Source organism: Parambassis ranga, chromosome 8 (assembly GCF_900634625.1).
Source record: "Parambassis ranga chromosome 8, fParRan2.1, whole genome shotgun sequence".
NCBI lineage: Eukaryota > Metazoa > Chordata > Actinopteri > Ambassidae > Parambassis > Parambassis ranga.
Window position 1 is genome coordinate 1,930,420 of NC_041029.1, and position 15,668 is coordinate 1,946,087.

Consider the following 15,668-nt stretch of genomic DNA (forward strand, 5'->3'; position numbering starts at 1 on the left):
TGGCCAGGAGCATCCTAACCAGTGCCTGAACCATCTACACATTCCTGTTCACTAGGAGTCCTGCTCCAGGAGCAGGTCCTGCTCAGAGCTCTATTAGGATGATCCAGCTCATAATCTCTCCCTGGAGGAAACGCTGTTGAGTTCGGGTTTTATGCATGAGTAGATATTTCTACAGGAATTGAAAAAAATAGCATCAATAATAGATGCTGATTAGTTCTAGCAATGTAAGGGCAGTGGATGTAGGCAGCAGAGCAGTGTAGTCTATGCAGTTGGTTCTGACTTGTAACTTTGCGAACCTAAAAGAAAGAAGAGCCAGCTCTTCAGGCCAAGACTCAGGTCTGTCTACAGCTCAAAGGCGGTGGATGCTAAGTCTTGGACAGAGAGGAGCATTGGTTTCAAAGAGAAGTCGATTTATTATTTAGAATTAGACCATCAGCCCATTTTAAAAAAAATCTAAATCATCGAAATATTTGACATTGTCATTTATTTATTCAAGAAATGGATTGAATAGCCTCTGGTAAAAGTATGTGAACCTTTGCTTTGAATCTCATCTGTGACCCTTTGTGCAGCAATAACACCTAAAAATGTCCATTAGCTGCTCCGTACATTACAAACATATGGGCTAAGGACGTGAACCTGAAGGGTTAACAGTTTGTTTACTTAAACAGTGATCTTCACAAACACACATTCATGAATTGTGTCGTTTTATTTTGAAAGGACGGCGGTAGGAGGACTCCATTGCTTGTGTCAGCAGCTTTTATTTTGAAATACGACGCCACACGCAGGTGCTTCTAATAAAGTGAAATGAGTGGCGTCGCTTTTGACTTCGGCTCAAAGCAAACCTTACACCGGAGAGGCCGAGGAGTTGTGATGTTCTGTTGTCTGAACACTCTGCCGGCGCCGCTGCAGGTAGTAGCGTCCGTTTGTTCCGCTGTTTTGATGCTGTGCAGTTTTCGGTGCGTGTATCATTTGATCATTTCTCAGCGTGTGTGTGTGTGTCAGACCAAACCGTTTTCTGACCTGCTTCTGTTGACGAACCTCTTCTGAGGGACATCTCCAGCTCTGTGTCTGACATGGGTCTTTTACATTTAAAGGGACCGGCTCGTCCTTCTGCTTTTGACAAGAGGTTCTCAACGGAAATAAGGTTAAGAGGAGTTTCCTGGTCATGAACCTAACATTTTGATGTTTTTCTCCCCAAGCCCCTTTTGCCTAATTGCAAAGGTGCTGGGAAAGGCAGTGTTCCTCATCCGACCTGTGGTATGGTTGCCGATTATTTACCTATCTTGCAAGGTCCTGATAGACTTCCTTTAAAAGCATTATATAAATCTTATTAAATGTGTATCGTGTAATCCTATTGAAGTGTGTGGTTCAAGCATGTTGAAGCGTCTCCCCACACACAGTGCAGAGCAGCTGATTTCTGTGTTTCTAGGCAAAATTGTGAGTGAGCCCAATCCCTTGGCTGAGAAGTATCACCTCTCACTGTCGGCATGACACAGGACTGATGGTAGAGTCACCTTTGCTTCTCCGGACAAGCTTTTTTTTGGGTACGGAGGGGACTTTACCCCCAGTCCTCAGCAGTCTAATCCCTGTAGCTTTTGCAGAATATGATGTATTCCCTGGAGATAAATGGCTTCTCTCTTGACACCAGGCCATCCTCCAAATGCCTTGGTCTCACTGTGTGCAGATTCCCTCACACCTGTCTGCTGCCATTCCTGAACAGGCTCTGCACTGAACCAGCTTTAGGATACAGTGCTGGCTCTTGCTGTACTTTCTTGAATGCCATGAAGTCTTCTCCACAACAATCAATCCGCTCTCCTTGAAGTTCTTTCCAGAGGAGACCAAAACATTCTACAGTCTTGTGAACGATGGGTAACAACAGCAAAGGTGCTGACATGATGTGTTTCTGGGTTGTAACCTTACCTTTTGTTGTCTATACTGTCATCATCTGACTAAACTAATGTAACATCTCTACTCCAACCCCCTTTATTTTGTCCTGAAGGTGAGAAATAAAAACCTTTGGACAGAAGTACCCAGTTCTAAAAATGCAATTATTTCACTGTTCACATGGTGCATATACAATTTCATAAAGCTTTACTTTGTAAATAAGAGAAGAAAACATCAAGCATCTTTGAGGCTGATGGCTCTGAGGATATTCTGTTATATTATTACTATAACTCATTATAGCTCAATGATTCATCCATCTGACTGTCCATCATCTGAGGGATCCAAATGTATGTAAATAATAATAATAATAATGCATTGGTCTTATACTGTGCTTTTCTGCTCTGTTGGGCAGGCACTCAAAGCGCTTACATTGAGATGCATTATTCTTTCACACCACATTCACACAGTGGCAGTGGTAAGCTACCAGTGGTAGCCACAGCTCCCCAGGGGGAGACTGACGGAGACGTGGCTGCCAAGGTGCGCCTACGGCCTCTCCGACCACCGCAGATTCATTCATACGCATTCATACACCAGTGAGTGCACTGGAGGCAATGCGGGTAAAGTGCCTTGCCCAAGGACACACAACAATGACTAGGGAGGAGCTGGGGTTGAACCGCCGACCTTACGGTTATTGGACAACCCTGCTCACCACTGAGCCACTGCTGCCCGTGTGATCTTGGCATTGCAGTTCGGCTGATCTGTTTTGATGTTTAGAAGTTCTGTGACTGCTTCATAAAGTGGTTTTATTAACAACCAGCTGTATTCATGTGCTGTAACACTGAACGTCTCCTCAGATCTGCATGGGACTGTGCCTTACCCAGGATGTCACAGAGGAAGGCAAAAAGGCCAAAATCCGAAGCTCTAAGATCGAACAGGACCTTACTGAATATGCCAGGTCTGAGAAGAACGTTGTCAAAATCCTCATGCTTGGTATGTTAATACTGTTTTAAGTTATTTTGCATTACTGTCAGTATACAGCCTTAAACTGAATCTGGTTTGTCAGGAGCTGCGGAGAGTGGGAAGAGCACGCTGATCAAACAGATAAAGATAATACACAGTCATGGTTTCTCCACACGGGAGCTGATGAGTTTTAAGGTGCTGCAATTATTTCTCCACGCATAGTGTCACTGCTTTCTAAACCCGAAACTAATGACACGTTGTGACGCCTTTGACAGCCTGCTGTGTTGGACAACCTTCTGACCTCTATGAAGATCGTTCTGCGAGGAATGGGAATGCTGAGAATAAACCTGGCCAACCAGAAGAATAAGGTGAAATGCAGACACTCACCCTTTTACACTAGAGGGCAGTCTTTACCTGTCCATGGCCACTTGGTATTGCATGGAATAGAATCAGACCTGTTTGAGTCTGCTCAGAGATCAGAAGGCCATTCTGACGACGTCTAAGTGTTTGTTGATCAGTTGCTGATTCAAGATGTATTGATCCTGACTAAATTTAAACCCTAACTCTAAGCAGACTGAAAATGAATAATTATTGGAGAGAAGGCCCCCTGTGAGCCCATACTGCTGGACATAGCGGGTTCAGAAAGTGGATGGATAAATGGATGGTTGGATAGGGCCTATACATTGAAATGGAATCGCATTTACCTTTGGTTACACAACCTGCTGTGCCTTACTCTGTATTTTTGAGGGCAAGGTATCATATACAACCTCCATATAGGACTGAATACAGCAGTGTCATGTCTTTGTTTTTGTCCTGGTCAGGCACATGCTCGCTCCATCCTGTCCTGCAGCTGCTGTTGGGGAGATGACCAGGAGCTGCTTCCATTCGTGGCTCATGCCTTCTTCGCACTTTGGGCTGACCAAGGCGTGCGAGCAGCTGCTGCCAGAGGTTATGAGTTTGAGCTGAATGACTCTGCGCTCTAGTGAGTAGATTGATCTTAAATTATTGATTTGATTTCTTAACAACTCTCCCAATTATAGCTGTCTGAAATGTCAAAAGGGAAATTGCCCACTAAGAAGTGTCACGGCATCTTGTCAATACACAGCAACTCAGGAAATGAATTCTGTGACATTTGTAGGCGGAGAGGCTTAATTAGGACTGCATTTAATAAAATAATAAAAACATAAAACAGGCACTGTTTGCAATATATAATTAGGGTGGAGCAGACATGATTAAAGAGTCAGTGGTCTGTTTAATGTAAGGCCAAGCAGCTTTGCACATGTGAGCCTGCACTTTTATTAATTCTGAAGTATTATAATTAGATTCTCTGCATATATTATAGGACTTAGGTGATTAGCATACGGCACAGGTCTGTGTGGGGAGGACAGTATTATGTGTCATCACTGTCCTTCAATCATGCTTTTGTGCTTTCAACAGTTTATTAAAAAGACGGCTGCCTCCACAGTGTCATGAAATCCCACCTCACTATAGGACTAGATTATTTGTCAAGTGCGTGCACCATCAGATGAAGTGCGGATGTTAACTCAAGTGTAGTTACATTTTAATTATTGGTATCATTGTTTTGCGCCCCTCCTCCACACATATGATACATGTTGATAAAGGATATTATCTGGTGAATACTTGATATGTCTGTCATTATTTGTTGAATGGGGTTGTTTCCGTTAAATGGCTTTGAGATACGGAAGCTGCTGACATCATGACAGGCTATAACAATATAACGTGTGCGTTTCCTGAGTCGATGGGTAGTTAAAACACCATAGGAGCAAAATAAAGGGCAATTATGAAAATCTTACTAAAGCTGCATCTTTCAAAGTGTTGAAAATGAACTCACAGCGTTGTCTGAATATCTAATCTATCTGAGTGACTGTTACAGTTCAGAGTTCAGTAGTTTGATGGAGACAGGCAGGAATGACTTCCTGTGTCTCTCAGTGGTGCATCGTGGGAGTCGGAGTCTGTTGCTGGAGGAGCTCCTGTAGCTGGTCAGCACAGTGTGGAGCGGGTGAGAGGGACAGTCCAGTATGGTCTTTATTTTGGACACGTCCTCCTCTGACACACCTCTGTCAGAGTCCAGGTCCTCTCCCACAACATGGCCGCCTTCCTGATGGTTCTGTTGAGTCTGTTTATGTCCCTCACCCTCAGACTGAGGCCCCAGCAGACACCAGCAAACATGATGGCTCCACAGACTCATAGAACATCCTCAGCATCGTCCTGCAGATGTTGAAGGACCTCAGCTGCCTCAGACAGTAGAGGCGACTCTGGCCCTTCCTGTAAACAGTGTCCACGTTCTTACCCCAGTCCAGTTTGTGGTCCAAGTACATTTTATTCCATGAAGGAAAAATGAGAATGGATGTGACGGATGGGCTTTGTTTTTAGCTGAGCACACTGTTTTCAGCCTACCAATGCAGTGCAGTAATGATGCCTTAGTGCCTCCTTATTGTTTGAAATGGACTCAGAATTTCGACATCAATGTCCTGGTGTGAGGATGTCGCTGAGATAAGAACCTCGGTGCTGATGCGGCCGTCCTCTCGCGTGACTCCCAAAGGCGTTGGTCGTGGCTCGGCAGCAGATTCCACTGGATCTTCAGTGATGGGTTGATGGGATTAAGAGGTTTGGTTTGTTAGCAGACCAACAGAGAAGAACAGTAAGAATAGTATAAAAGAAAGAACATGAGAGTGTGAAGTGTCTTTTTTAATGCATCAGCAAGTTTTATGACTGGTCGGGTCAGTCTTTATCTCCTGCAGCATGGCTCTGTGGAGGAAGGTTCATAATTCTATAGTCTTTGTTGTCTTTATTAGGTTATTCTGAAGCACCACCTAGATTAGAAGACAACTCACTGTGTGAGTACTGTTACTTTTAATACTTTAAGTACAGTTAACAGTAAGACTTTCACCTGTAGGATTGTTGATCTAGCACGTCAGTGTATATTCTGCTGGGTAATTGTACTTTTACTGAAATCATACCTTTTATAAATTGTGGGTGTAAGCTTATGAACATGTGCAAACTGTGGATACAAGCACCCTTTATAATACAGATCAACTATAAAACATAGCACTTGTGTGAGCAGGAATGATGTTATCAAGGAAAAAGTGGTGATGAGACTTCTCATTGTTCTTTTTAACATGTGTTTTTGTGTGACTCAGCCCCTGCCAGTGTTAGAGGCTGTAATGTGATGTGTTATATTTTATAGCTAGTCATTTTATGAACATGAATTATTGTCTCTGCACTAACAGAGCGGGGGAACGCTATAGATAAAATCTACCCCATGACAGGTGGCCAGGTGAGTCAGAAAAGAGCTGTGACAGCTTTATTATCAGATGTCGATAAGAGCCGGAGGATGGCATGAAGCTCCAACTAGCTCTCTTTCAGGCTTCTCACTCAGCTGGAGCTCATATCGATTTCTGCCTGCAGAAATGTTGGCTTAGATGGTGTCGTGACACACTTGACTTCCTCAGGACCTGAAGGCCTTTGGGCGTGTTAAATGACTTTTGATATATATAATGTGTTAGTAAAAGGGTTTTAGTATCCCAATCGAATCAACAATTTTAATAACCTTGACCTTATTGTTACTTTGCAACATTTTAAAAACGTGCATTTAAACAGGGGACATATTTATTTTTACATTAACTTCTTAAAGGCACATTTTTGGGCAATAAAATACACAAGTCATCAAATATATAGCACGTTTTATTGTTAGGACAAAAAGAAAGGAACACATGTGTATACAAGTGTTTGAAAATCATTTCTTTGATTGCCAGTGGAGAGAGGACAGGATGGCTCTATAGCTGCCACATTCTGAATAAGCTGAAGTTTATTTAATACTTGTAGTGCATCAGTCTAACCTGCTACATACGAAAGCATGAACCAACTTTCAGAATAAGACTGAACCATTTTTGAGGTGTTACAATGATGTCTAATGGGAATATGCATCTGAAAATTAAGTTCGTCATCTAAAAACCAACTAGACTAGGTCTCATTTTTGGATTTGGATCTCATTGAGCTGTTGGTTATGTTTTGGGTTAATGTAAGATTTTTCATAGACTTTCAAATGCATTGACAATATACTCCAGTCCTACTAAAAACTTTTATATTAGTCGTGGAAAAAATAATCACAAAGATCAAAGACGCTCATACTCCGGCGGCTGTGGGTGAGGCAGCGCAGCTCCAAGCTTTATTTGTTGTTTGCCAATAAAGGCGTTTCAAACCGAAAGGGAAAGAACACAGGACAGTGGGGATGTGTCCACACCAATATCCAGGGACCGTCTGACAATGGTGAGTGAGAAGTGTGACTTGAAAGAGTTGGAGACAGGATTGATCAGATTCTAACAGAAGAAGGTGAGAGAAAGTGGCTGAAGTGACTAAAGGTACTCATGAGCTCTTCAGGCACCAACCAGGCATTTGCCCTACCCCAAATCCCCACAATCTTTATACTTTAGAAACGTATCTGAGGAGTAGGTGGTGAGCGTCAGCTGTGCATTGCAGAAAGAATCTGCACTTATAGTGAATCTTTCTTAAAGTCACCTGGAATGGGCCAGAATCTGAGCTATGAGGTTCACAAGGGTACAGGGGTTGGTGCAGAAGACAGGCGTGTTTCACTGAGCGGAGCTGAGTCCCACAAAGCTGCAGCAGCTGAGGAGATGAGATGACGTTTCCCATGACGTGATTGTCCTTCACAGGGGCTTGAAGTCTAGTTGTGCTGGCTGCATGGAAGCCGGGGGTGGTTCCAGTTCATCTGAATTGTTTCAAATGTAGTGTGTGGAGTAGTCATAAATGGAAATAAATGGATGAACTGGCGAGAAGTAGAGGACTGAGCTGGTTATTTAAGCTGCTATGATTGATTGCTGGATGGAAAACCAGTGTGGGGAGAGCATCAAGAAATAAACAGACAGGCATACTGTAAGAAACCAACGGGACAGCGGCACCTATGATATCCTACAAGCTAAAGAAAATCTGACAAAAGCAGAAATGTGGCGTGTGTCTTACTTCTCTTCCTGTTTGCTCTCCAGTTTCTTTGACAACATGAGTCGAATCGTCGGGCCTGACTACATTCCTACTGAAACCGATGTCCTGAGAGTCAGAGTGAGAACCTGTGGAATTATTGAGACGCAGTTTCAAGTGAATGAAACCCTGTTTCGGTAAGAGCACTGCTGCATTTTCCTTGAAATCTACTTGGTACTTACCAACTTTGATTTTGTGACGGTAGGTACGGTCATAATTTGTACTGAATCCCTGAATGGACCATGACATGAATGACATGTTACATCGGTGGTTAGTGACCATTGTATTAAACCAGGGGTCTCAAAGTCAACTTACCCGGGGGGCCGCTGGGGGTAGAGTCTGGGTGAGGCTGGGCCGCATTAAGGCCGCATTTAAAAAAAGGGTTTCAAATATTCCAAAAAAGTACAACTGGTCCAATCGTCTCAAGCTTTATTAATAACAGGTCAGAATAGTGATGCAAATTATTGATTAATTCAATAATCGTTAGTTGAATGACCTTATCGATCGAATTGATAAGAGGTGATTTTTCTGGGCCTGAATTTCCCTCAGTTTCACTCAGACTAAAATCTAAACATTGTTTACTAAGTAAACTGCATGTCATATTCCTTAATGAGTGATTTGCTGTACCATGCGCAGCTTGTTTACAGTGAGGGCAGCTACTGAGAACATGTGTTCCATTCAACTAGCATCCTGATTAAAAAGAAAGAAAGAAACTCCAAGTACTTCATGTGACCTGAGTATTCACAGCGAGCACAAATGGAAATGCTGATTAGCACTGCTACATGCGCACTGAGATCACGCAGCACCTGAAAACACACACCGTCAACATACCAGCATGGCTAGGCTGCTGAGAACTGTCCAACAGACAGCGCGTCGCTTGGCGCAGTTTTCAATGCGCGCTCTCATTCCGCTGGTGCAGTACGCTCACGTGTGTGTGTGTGTGTGTGTGTGTGTGTGTGTGTGTGTGTGTGTGTGTCGGAACTCCTCTGCAGCGGAGAAATGCGCGAGCAAACAGAGACAGAAACGACACGTCGAGCAGAACGGACGCTGCCACTCCTCAAAAAAACTAAATATCAGAGAAATTCTGACGGGCAATTAATAATAAAAATAAAATGCACAGGACAAGCCTCAGCAAAAAGTGCGTTTGAGAAAAATGTGCGGGCCGCACTAACACTAAACTTTGATGTCAAGTGGGGGGCCACAAAATATCGGCCCGCGGGCCATTACTTTGAGACCCCTGTATTAAACAATACGCAGTTACATTTTAAAACATTTTTTCTTTAATTTAATTTGGGTCAGATGAGCTCTTTAATTATAATTATATATCATATATATCATTATAAAAATGCACAGTGTTGATACACATTTTCTATGTAACCTCAATTTGATATTAAAAGAGAAATTTGTACATAAGGTGTTCATATTTCATAATGGGATGCTCCTGTTTATAATACATACCTCTGACACATGGGTACTGCTCATTATGAGCTGTAGTAAGGTCTGTGTAGAGGCAGATTAAGAAGCAGTTGTCATTATACAAATCTGAAACATGACCTATGGCATTGGTCTACTATTAGTAACTGGAAACTAGCAGCATTGATCCTCCTTCCTCTGACCCAGACATCGGTCATGATACACCATATTGAAGGAAGATTATTATTTTATCACTAATCTAAATCTGATTTTACTAAATAAATATACATAAACAATACATGAAGTGATCATTTTAATATGATGAGTGTGTTGAGCAAGACTCGAGTCGTTCCTGATGAAAGCTGACTGAGCTGAGGGAGCATAAATCAGACATGACATGTCGATGGCTTCATGCTACGTCTTTATTTCAGGAATAATAGTGCAAATGTAGAGAAAGCATAGAAATGAGTCATGAAAACCACAGCCCCACACCACATTCTCGAAATCAACCCTAGCCCTTATTGTAACAGTAACCACGTTTGTTTAATGTCATAATTCTGAAAATAACTAAATATTCAAATCTGCTGGAAAAGGTTTGGAGGACATATGTTTTGAAGTTGCATGAATCTAAAATCTGAGCATGTCATTGTAAAATGTCCAAGCGATGCTTCATGCAGATAGCATTCTCTAAAATCATTCAACATATTCAGTGATGACCTTCTCAAAGTGGTCAGTGGTTGAATACCCACAATTCTTATCTATATAAGGACAATATTTCAACATTTATGTTTTGACTAAAATTTTCTGTAACTTATTGAAGCATTGTTGTTGAACAAAGTTACTGCATATATCTTAATGGTTTGGGATCAAGCCTTCTGATAAATTATGCATCTTAGTAAATGAAAAGCTTTGTTCACATCACACTGTGATGCAATGACACTGCTAGTCTCTCGACCTACAAACAAAACAATCTGCACAATGACGCACATTTGTCACTTAAAAGGAGGCTGTAAAGTGTAGGGTTGCTGCTCGTGGCAGCATCGGTCATGTGAAAAGCAGCCAATCTGTCAGTTCTACGACTGCAAAGGCTTCATGCCACATTTTTCCATTAAAATAATATGTGCATATAATGGTATCTGCAATGGGCCAAAAAGAGTTGGATAATATCAGATATATCATATAAAAAATGAGCTGTTAGCTCAAAATAGCTGCATTGCAAATGCTAACAGGATTACATCTCCACTATTTCACTGCACACCTGTAAACACTATTTTATGTTGACTAAATCTAGCATGACACTTCAGGGCCGCTTTATTTAAATTTGTTTCAGTTAATTTTTTATTTGAGCATCCTCAAAACATTCTTAAAAGGTTGTCATTTAAATATAAAGATATACATTTTAGTAGAAGGCAATGTTCCCTGCTAGATGGAACTTTCGATCCCACAATTCATTATTGCTTTACATATATATTAGGGCTCTTGGGTTAGAGGGGTGTAACGCAAACAAAAATATGAAATACACTGGCATTGAAACATTTGTATGGGATAAGCTGTATCTGCACTTGCACAAAAAAATAAAACCATACATCAAGAAGCTATGATCTTATGATCTTGTAATCCTGCTTTCATTTTGTAATGTATTCATTTTAATGATGTCTGTATTTTCGGGGTCCTTCATGTGGGAAAACTACCGAGAAATCTTTTATGTGGAGCAAGTTTGATTTATTTATTTTGAAGGCACAGCTTAACAGTTTTTGTTCCCTTGCTTGTTAAAAGTGAGATTTGACCCAGAGGATAAACGTTTCATTTCTTCTGACATAAGTACAGCAATCATGCACCTGGAGACACTCCAACCCAAAGTCATTACCTGTGTCACAAAGACCCTCAGCTCCACACAATGCCACATCATTGACTCAATATTTCAAATGGTTGGCCAATTTTCACTGCTATCCTAGAATCACATTCTCCTCCCCCTGACTCTTTCAGTTCCCATCTGGCTCCTTAGTTTTTGTTGTTTTTTAAAAAACATTGTTAAATTGTTTTAAAATCAATCAGTAGTGTACACACTGTCAACGTGTTTTATTTGAATGGCTTATTATACTCAGAGTAAATATTTTAAAGTACAAAAACAATATTCAAGTTAATTTGGCAAAAAGATCCAATGAGTGTATGTAGCCTATATTACCTATGGACGGTGGCTCCACCTCCTGTAGGAGTCTGTTCCGATTGTTCACTTTAAAGAGCCAGTTCTCAGATCTGTTTCGTTTGTGACATCACTGTTGAATACATCTTGTTTACCCAGGCTGTATGATGTTGGGGGCCAGCGGAGTGTGAAGAGGAAGTGGCTGAACTGCTTTGATTGTATTCAAGCCATCTTGTTTGTTGTGGCCCTTAGCAGCTACGACATGACACTACAGTATGATCCTTTAGTGGTATGGTGACAAACTGTGATCACATTCATCTATAGTTTTGATTTTTAAAGGATACAGAGGATTTGTTTTTCTAAACCATATGTTCTTTGTCCATATACTCTCAGAACAGGCTGCAGGAAAGTCTTGAACTGTTTTCATCCGTCTGCTCTAACATCATCTTCCAGAGAACCTCACTGGTAAGCTTTAAGTTTCATTTAGATTAAGTTCCACATTTCATTTTTAGACATCACATATTACTTTACATTATTTAGTTTATCTGTCCTGTGCTAAGTGTGCGTGGAGGTGGGATTGGAGAGGTTAGTGTGACTAAAACACTGACTGGGTTTTTTTTTTTTGCAATCATTTATGCTAAGAAAACAGGGCACGTCTGAGCTTTGATTGTGTCTGACAAACATAATTAGTGTGGGATGGGATGTGGGGCATCTGACTTCTGTTTGGTGAGATGACTGCATGTGATGTAGTTACATTTCTCATCCCGTGTGTGGGACTGTTTTACATGCAAATAAATCACTTGTGTGTCTCTACTGCATGTAAGGTGTTTTTAGTGATATGGGTTATCTTCTCATTATTTTGACTAGCTTGAGTGAAAACCATCAGCGCAGAGAGTTATTTGAAGGTCGTCACAGTTTTTTTATTCTTCTCCTACAGATTCTGTTCATGAACAAAACTGACCTTTTCCAGGAGAAGATCCTGCAGTCCGGGAGACACCTGAGACTTTCTTTTCCTGGCTATAAAGGTACATTTGACTCTCAGACATCAACATTTTAATCCTTGACTCTGTCTGTCAAGTTTTTTTGTTTTGTACATTTGGGCTAAGTAAATTGCGTAGTAACTACGGTGCTTGGCAACACTGATGCACCAATTAGCTTCCCATGTGAAATGTTTTGACTGTGAAGGTCAGAACATGGCAAAATTATTGGCTTGCAGGCAAAGCAAAGGAACTTCCAATATCTACAATGAAACTGGAGAACTGTTGTATGTATTATTAAAGCTGGAAGGGTAGTGATGAACCATGATCTGAGAAAGGTTGGAAAAAAATCTTAACCCCATATACATTTTGGAGAGGACACAAAGACAAGTATAATGAAGAAAGTGTGAGATGTCAAGGCAGAGGGAATAAACAGCTGGTTAGCTTTAAGAAAACGCACTTATCAGAGTGTTTACTCTGGGGCAATGTCAAAAGGTCATGTGGTCTGATGAGTCTAGATTCACTGTTCCAGTGTAAAGGTGGTGGATGCTACCATCCCGCTTCGGTCCCACTGCCATGTTATGTGCCCCAAAAAAAGTTAGGTCAGCTGACTATATGGCCTACTGAATGACCGAAGCTGCGTCACTCACTCACTCCCTCCTCCCTACCCCCCATATGGGGAGTTCAGTGTAGGGCACCATATGGTGAACTTATCAAGAAAACATTTTCGGACATTTCGGACACTACCTCTGTCATTTTCTGCCGCCGTTAACTACGTAATTACTAACAGAAATAAAATGTGGTGATCTCTGCCAGCTAAACAATCGTTGCTAACAATTACAATTTGTCCCGTTATAGCCTCATTTTTGTTTTATGGCAAAACATCAATAAAACAAACACAACCGGTCATGTTATACAGATCATTATATTTGTAAGACAGGTAACATAACTTCTGTCCCGTTCTTTTCGTCGGTCTGCGCAGTGCATGATGGTACCGGATGAACAGTACTTTTCATTATGCTTTGTGGAATACATTGAAGGCTCTATATGGGGTCTATAGTTTCTCATAATCATAATCAAAGCGTACAGCAGTCCAAGGAATTGTTAGTGTGTGACCTTTTTGTTGTTGTTGTTGGCTAGGCAGTGTAGCGGACAGTAACTGAAGACAACTCCTCACTCCTCATTGACTGTCATCCTCTTGTAGGTGCAGATGGTGATGTGGACGCTGCCGCCAATCACATTACTGCCATGTTTTTGGCATATAACGGCAGTCTTGCCAAGCCTGTGTACCACCATTTCACCACTGCCACAGACACTTCCAATATACAAGTGGTCTTCCACATGACTGTTGAACAGATAATCCAGGAGAACCTTGCCGCTCTCCCATTGCTCTAAAGGTGCCATTGAGTCAATTTGATTCATCAACGGAACTTTTAGCTGCGCTGGCATGTTTAATTCAACCCCATTGCTCTAAAGGTGCCATTGAGACTCTTTAAGCATGGTTTTAATTGTAATTTTAAATTATTTAACCAATTGCACATTCTTTACATTTGAAAAATAACATTTTAAATAAAATTATTTTTTGGATAAGTGTATCTGGTTGATTGATGCCTCCTACCTGTTAAAAAGACTGAAAGTGACTGTGGTGCATATGTGACAAAAACAAACGTGCAATTTCAGCAATGATTCATTTATTCATGGAAATGTACATCATACATTCACAGCATACAGGTTTAGAACAGGCATATCATAAGATTAATAACTGCTGAAATCATACATGGAAAACATCTCCCATCTAGTGCAATGCTGTCAGTAGACTGTACAGTCTTTAAATGGCATTCCTTCTGAAAAGTGACTTCATCCAGCCCAGCAGGTGCTTCTGCTGCTCAGGCTCCTGCACAGTCTGGGGCGTCCAGCGAGAGGACGACATCAGCTTTGCACTTAAATAAGTCCTTGGTTTCCGGGAAAAATTGACAGCTCTGCAGGTTTGGTCTAATCTCTTTGATACAAACGGGCTATGTGGAGGGAAGAGGGACAGATGGCATGAGGGTTACAGAATGAAGAAAACATGTAACTCAACTGTAAATGATGCACTCTAAATATAGTCAATTTGATTCATCAACGGAACTTTTAGCTGCGCTGGCATGTTTAATTCAAATGAAATGTCCTTGTCCTTACAGTCAGAGCTCTTAACCACATTTAATATCCCAGCACTGCTGAATGGAGAGTTCATTAGCTCATAAAGTCCCAAATTGTGTCGCTAATAACGCTTGATTTTCAAACTTGGCATATTCTAAATAAGTACAAATAAAAATCTAGCGGTTTTATCACTTTTTTCTTTAGCTGTAAACTAGCGCAGCCATGCTGACAGAAATCAGGGATCACTGACCATCTTCTTCAGGATGGAGTTGTGCGCTTGTAGTTCAGCCTCGGACTCTCCGCTCTCTGACGGGTAGGGCTCCTCTCTCCTCGCGTACGGTGACCTCCGGATCCCGGACAGCAAGCCTGATGCTCTGCCCACTGAGTAGTAGCTCGGACCGGGCACCTGTTTGTACCATGCTTCTGAAGGACAGCAAGCCACCAGCATGGAAATCACTGCGATCGGGAAGGTGAGTTTAGACGGCATTACTTAAACGGGGTCTTGCGCACCTTTAGGACTAAGTTTTCCCTCCTTGGACAGTCGACGCTCTGTGCGTGCGTCCGCGCAGCCCGGCTCTATTTATATGCAGTGATCGTCCTCCTTTCGTCAACGAAAACAGCCCCGGGCAGGGCTACAGACCCAGGTGAGCTCTTCTGTGCTCGGTTTACAGCACAGATTCACAGAAAACCAGCTCTCTGATTTGCATGCATGTGTGCATCAAGAACGTGACGTGTCTTATGTCTGATAAACGAAGATGTCCAGACTGTATCCAGGAAAGCTGTGTAGTTCAGGGAAGTGTTGTGCACATCAGGCACAGAAATCCAGTCGATATATATATATAATACAGATAGAAATGTTGTCACGATGAATGAATCGACCTGTTCTGTTGCATAGAAATAATAATATGACAATGGCTGCCAGACTGGGTTATAGCATGTTTCATGTCAGTGGGTTCATTCATTCATTTTTACGTCAGACAATATTTTAAAGCAAAACAAACTGCATCAGGGGACACACTTACCACAACCTCACGCCTACGATCAATAACCTTCATATGCAGCAAGTGTTACCTGCCACAAAGCCCAAACATAAGATAAAAAAGAACATATGGACATTATGTTATGTTGGCTGAGGG

General features: G+C 41.7%; 2 protein-coding genes across 2 annotated transcripts; one reads left to right on the top strand and one right to left on the bottom strand.

Moving 5' to 3' along the window:
- The first annotated feature begins 805 nt into the window (after nucleotides 1–805).
- On the top strand, nucleotides 806–13,834 carry LOC114439319 (guanine nucleotide-binding protein G(o) subunit alpha-like). The gene is made up of 10 exons (XM_028411175.1): nucleotides 806–909; nucleotides 2,739–2,874; nucleotides 2,948–3,039; nucleotides 3,120–3,212; nucleotides 3,666–3,826; nucleotides 7,869–7,997; nucleotides 11,576–11,705; nucleotides 11,810–11,881; nucleotides 12,354–12,441; nucleotides 13,598–13,834. Exons 1-10 carry the CDS (start codon nucleotides 871–873, stop codon nucleotides 13,786–13,788), a joined length of 1,131 nt encoding a protein of 376 aa, XP_028266976.1. The 5' UTR covers nucleotides 806–870; the 3' UTR covers nucleotides 13,789–13,834.
- Nucleotides 13,835–14,127: 293 nt separating this feature from the next.
- LOC114439323 (neuropeptide B-like) lies at nucleotides 14,128–15,407 on the bottom strand. Its single transcript, XM_028411179.1, has 2 exons — nucleotides 14,783–15,407; nucleotides 14,128–14,408 (listed from the first exon to the last, which is right to left on the bottom strand). Exons 1-2 carry the CDS (start codon nucleotides 15,017–15,019, stop codon nucleotides 14,280–14,282), a joined length of 366 nt encoding a protein of 121 aa, XP_028266980.1. The 5' UTR covers nucleotides 15,020–15,407; the 3' UTR covers nucleotides 14,128–14,279.
- Between the last annotated feature and the right edge of the window lie 261 nt (nucleotides 15,408–15,668).

Coding starts and splice junctions, on each gene's coding strand:
- LOC114439319 (XM_028411175.1), top strand. CDS start 871: ATGTTCTGTTGTCTGAACACTCTGCCGGCGCCGCTGCAG. Junction 910..2,738: donor CTCTGCCGGCGCCGCTGCAG/GTAGTAGCGTCC, acceptor ACGTCTCCTCAG/ATCTGCATGGGACTGTGCCT. Junction 7,998..11,575: donor GTGAATGAAACCCTGTTTCG/GTAAGAGCACTG, acceptor TTGTTTACCCAG/GCTGTATGATGTTGGGGGCC.
- LOC114439323 (XM_028411179.1), bottom strand. CDS start 15,019: ATGCCGTCTAAACTCACCTTCCCGATCGCAGTGATTTCCATGCTGGTG. Junction 14,409..14,782: donor ACTCCATCCTGAAGAAGATG/GTCAGTGATCCC, acceptor CCCTCCACATAG/CCCGTTTGTATCAAAGAGAT.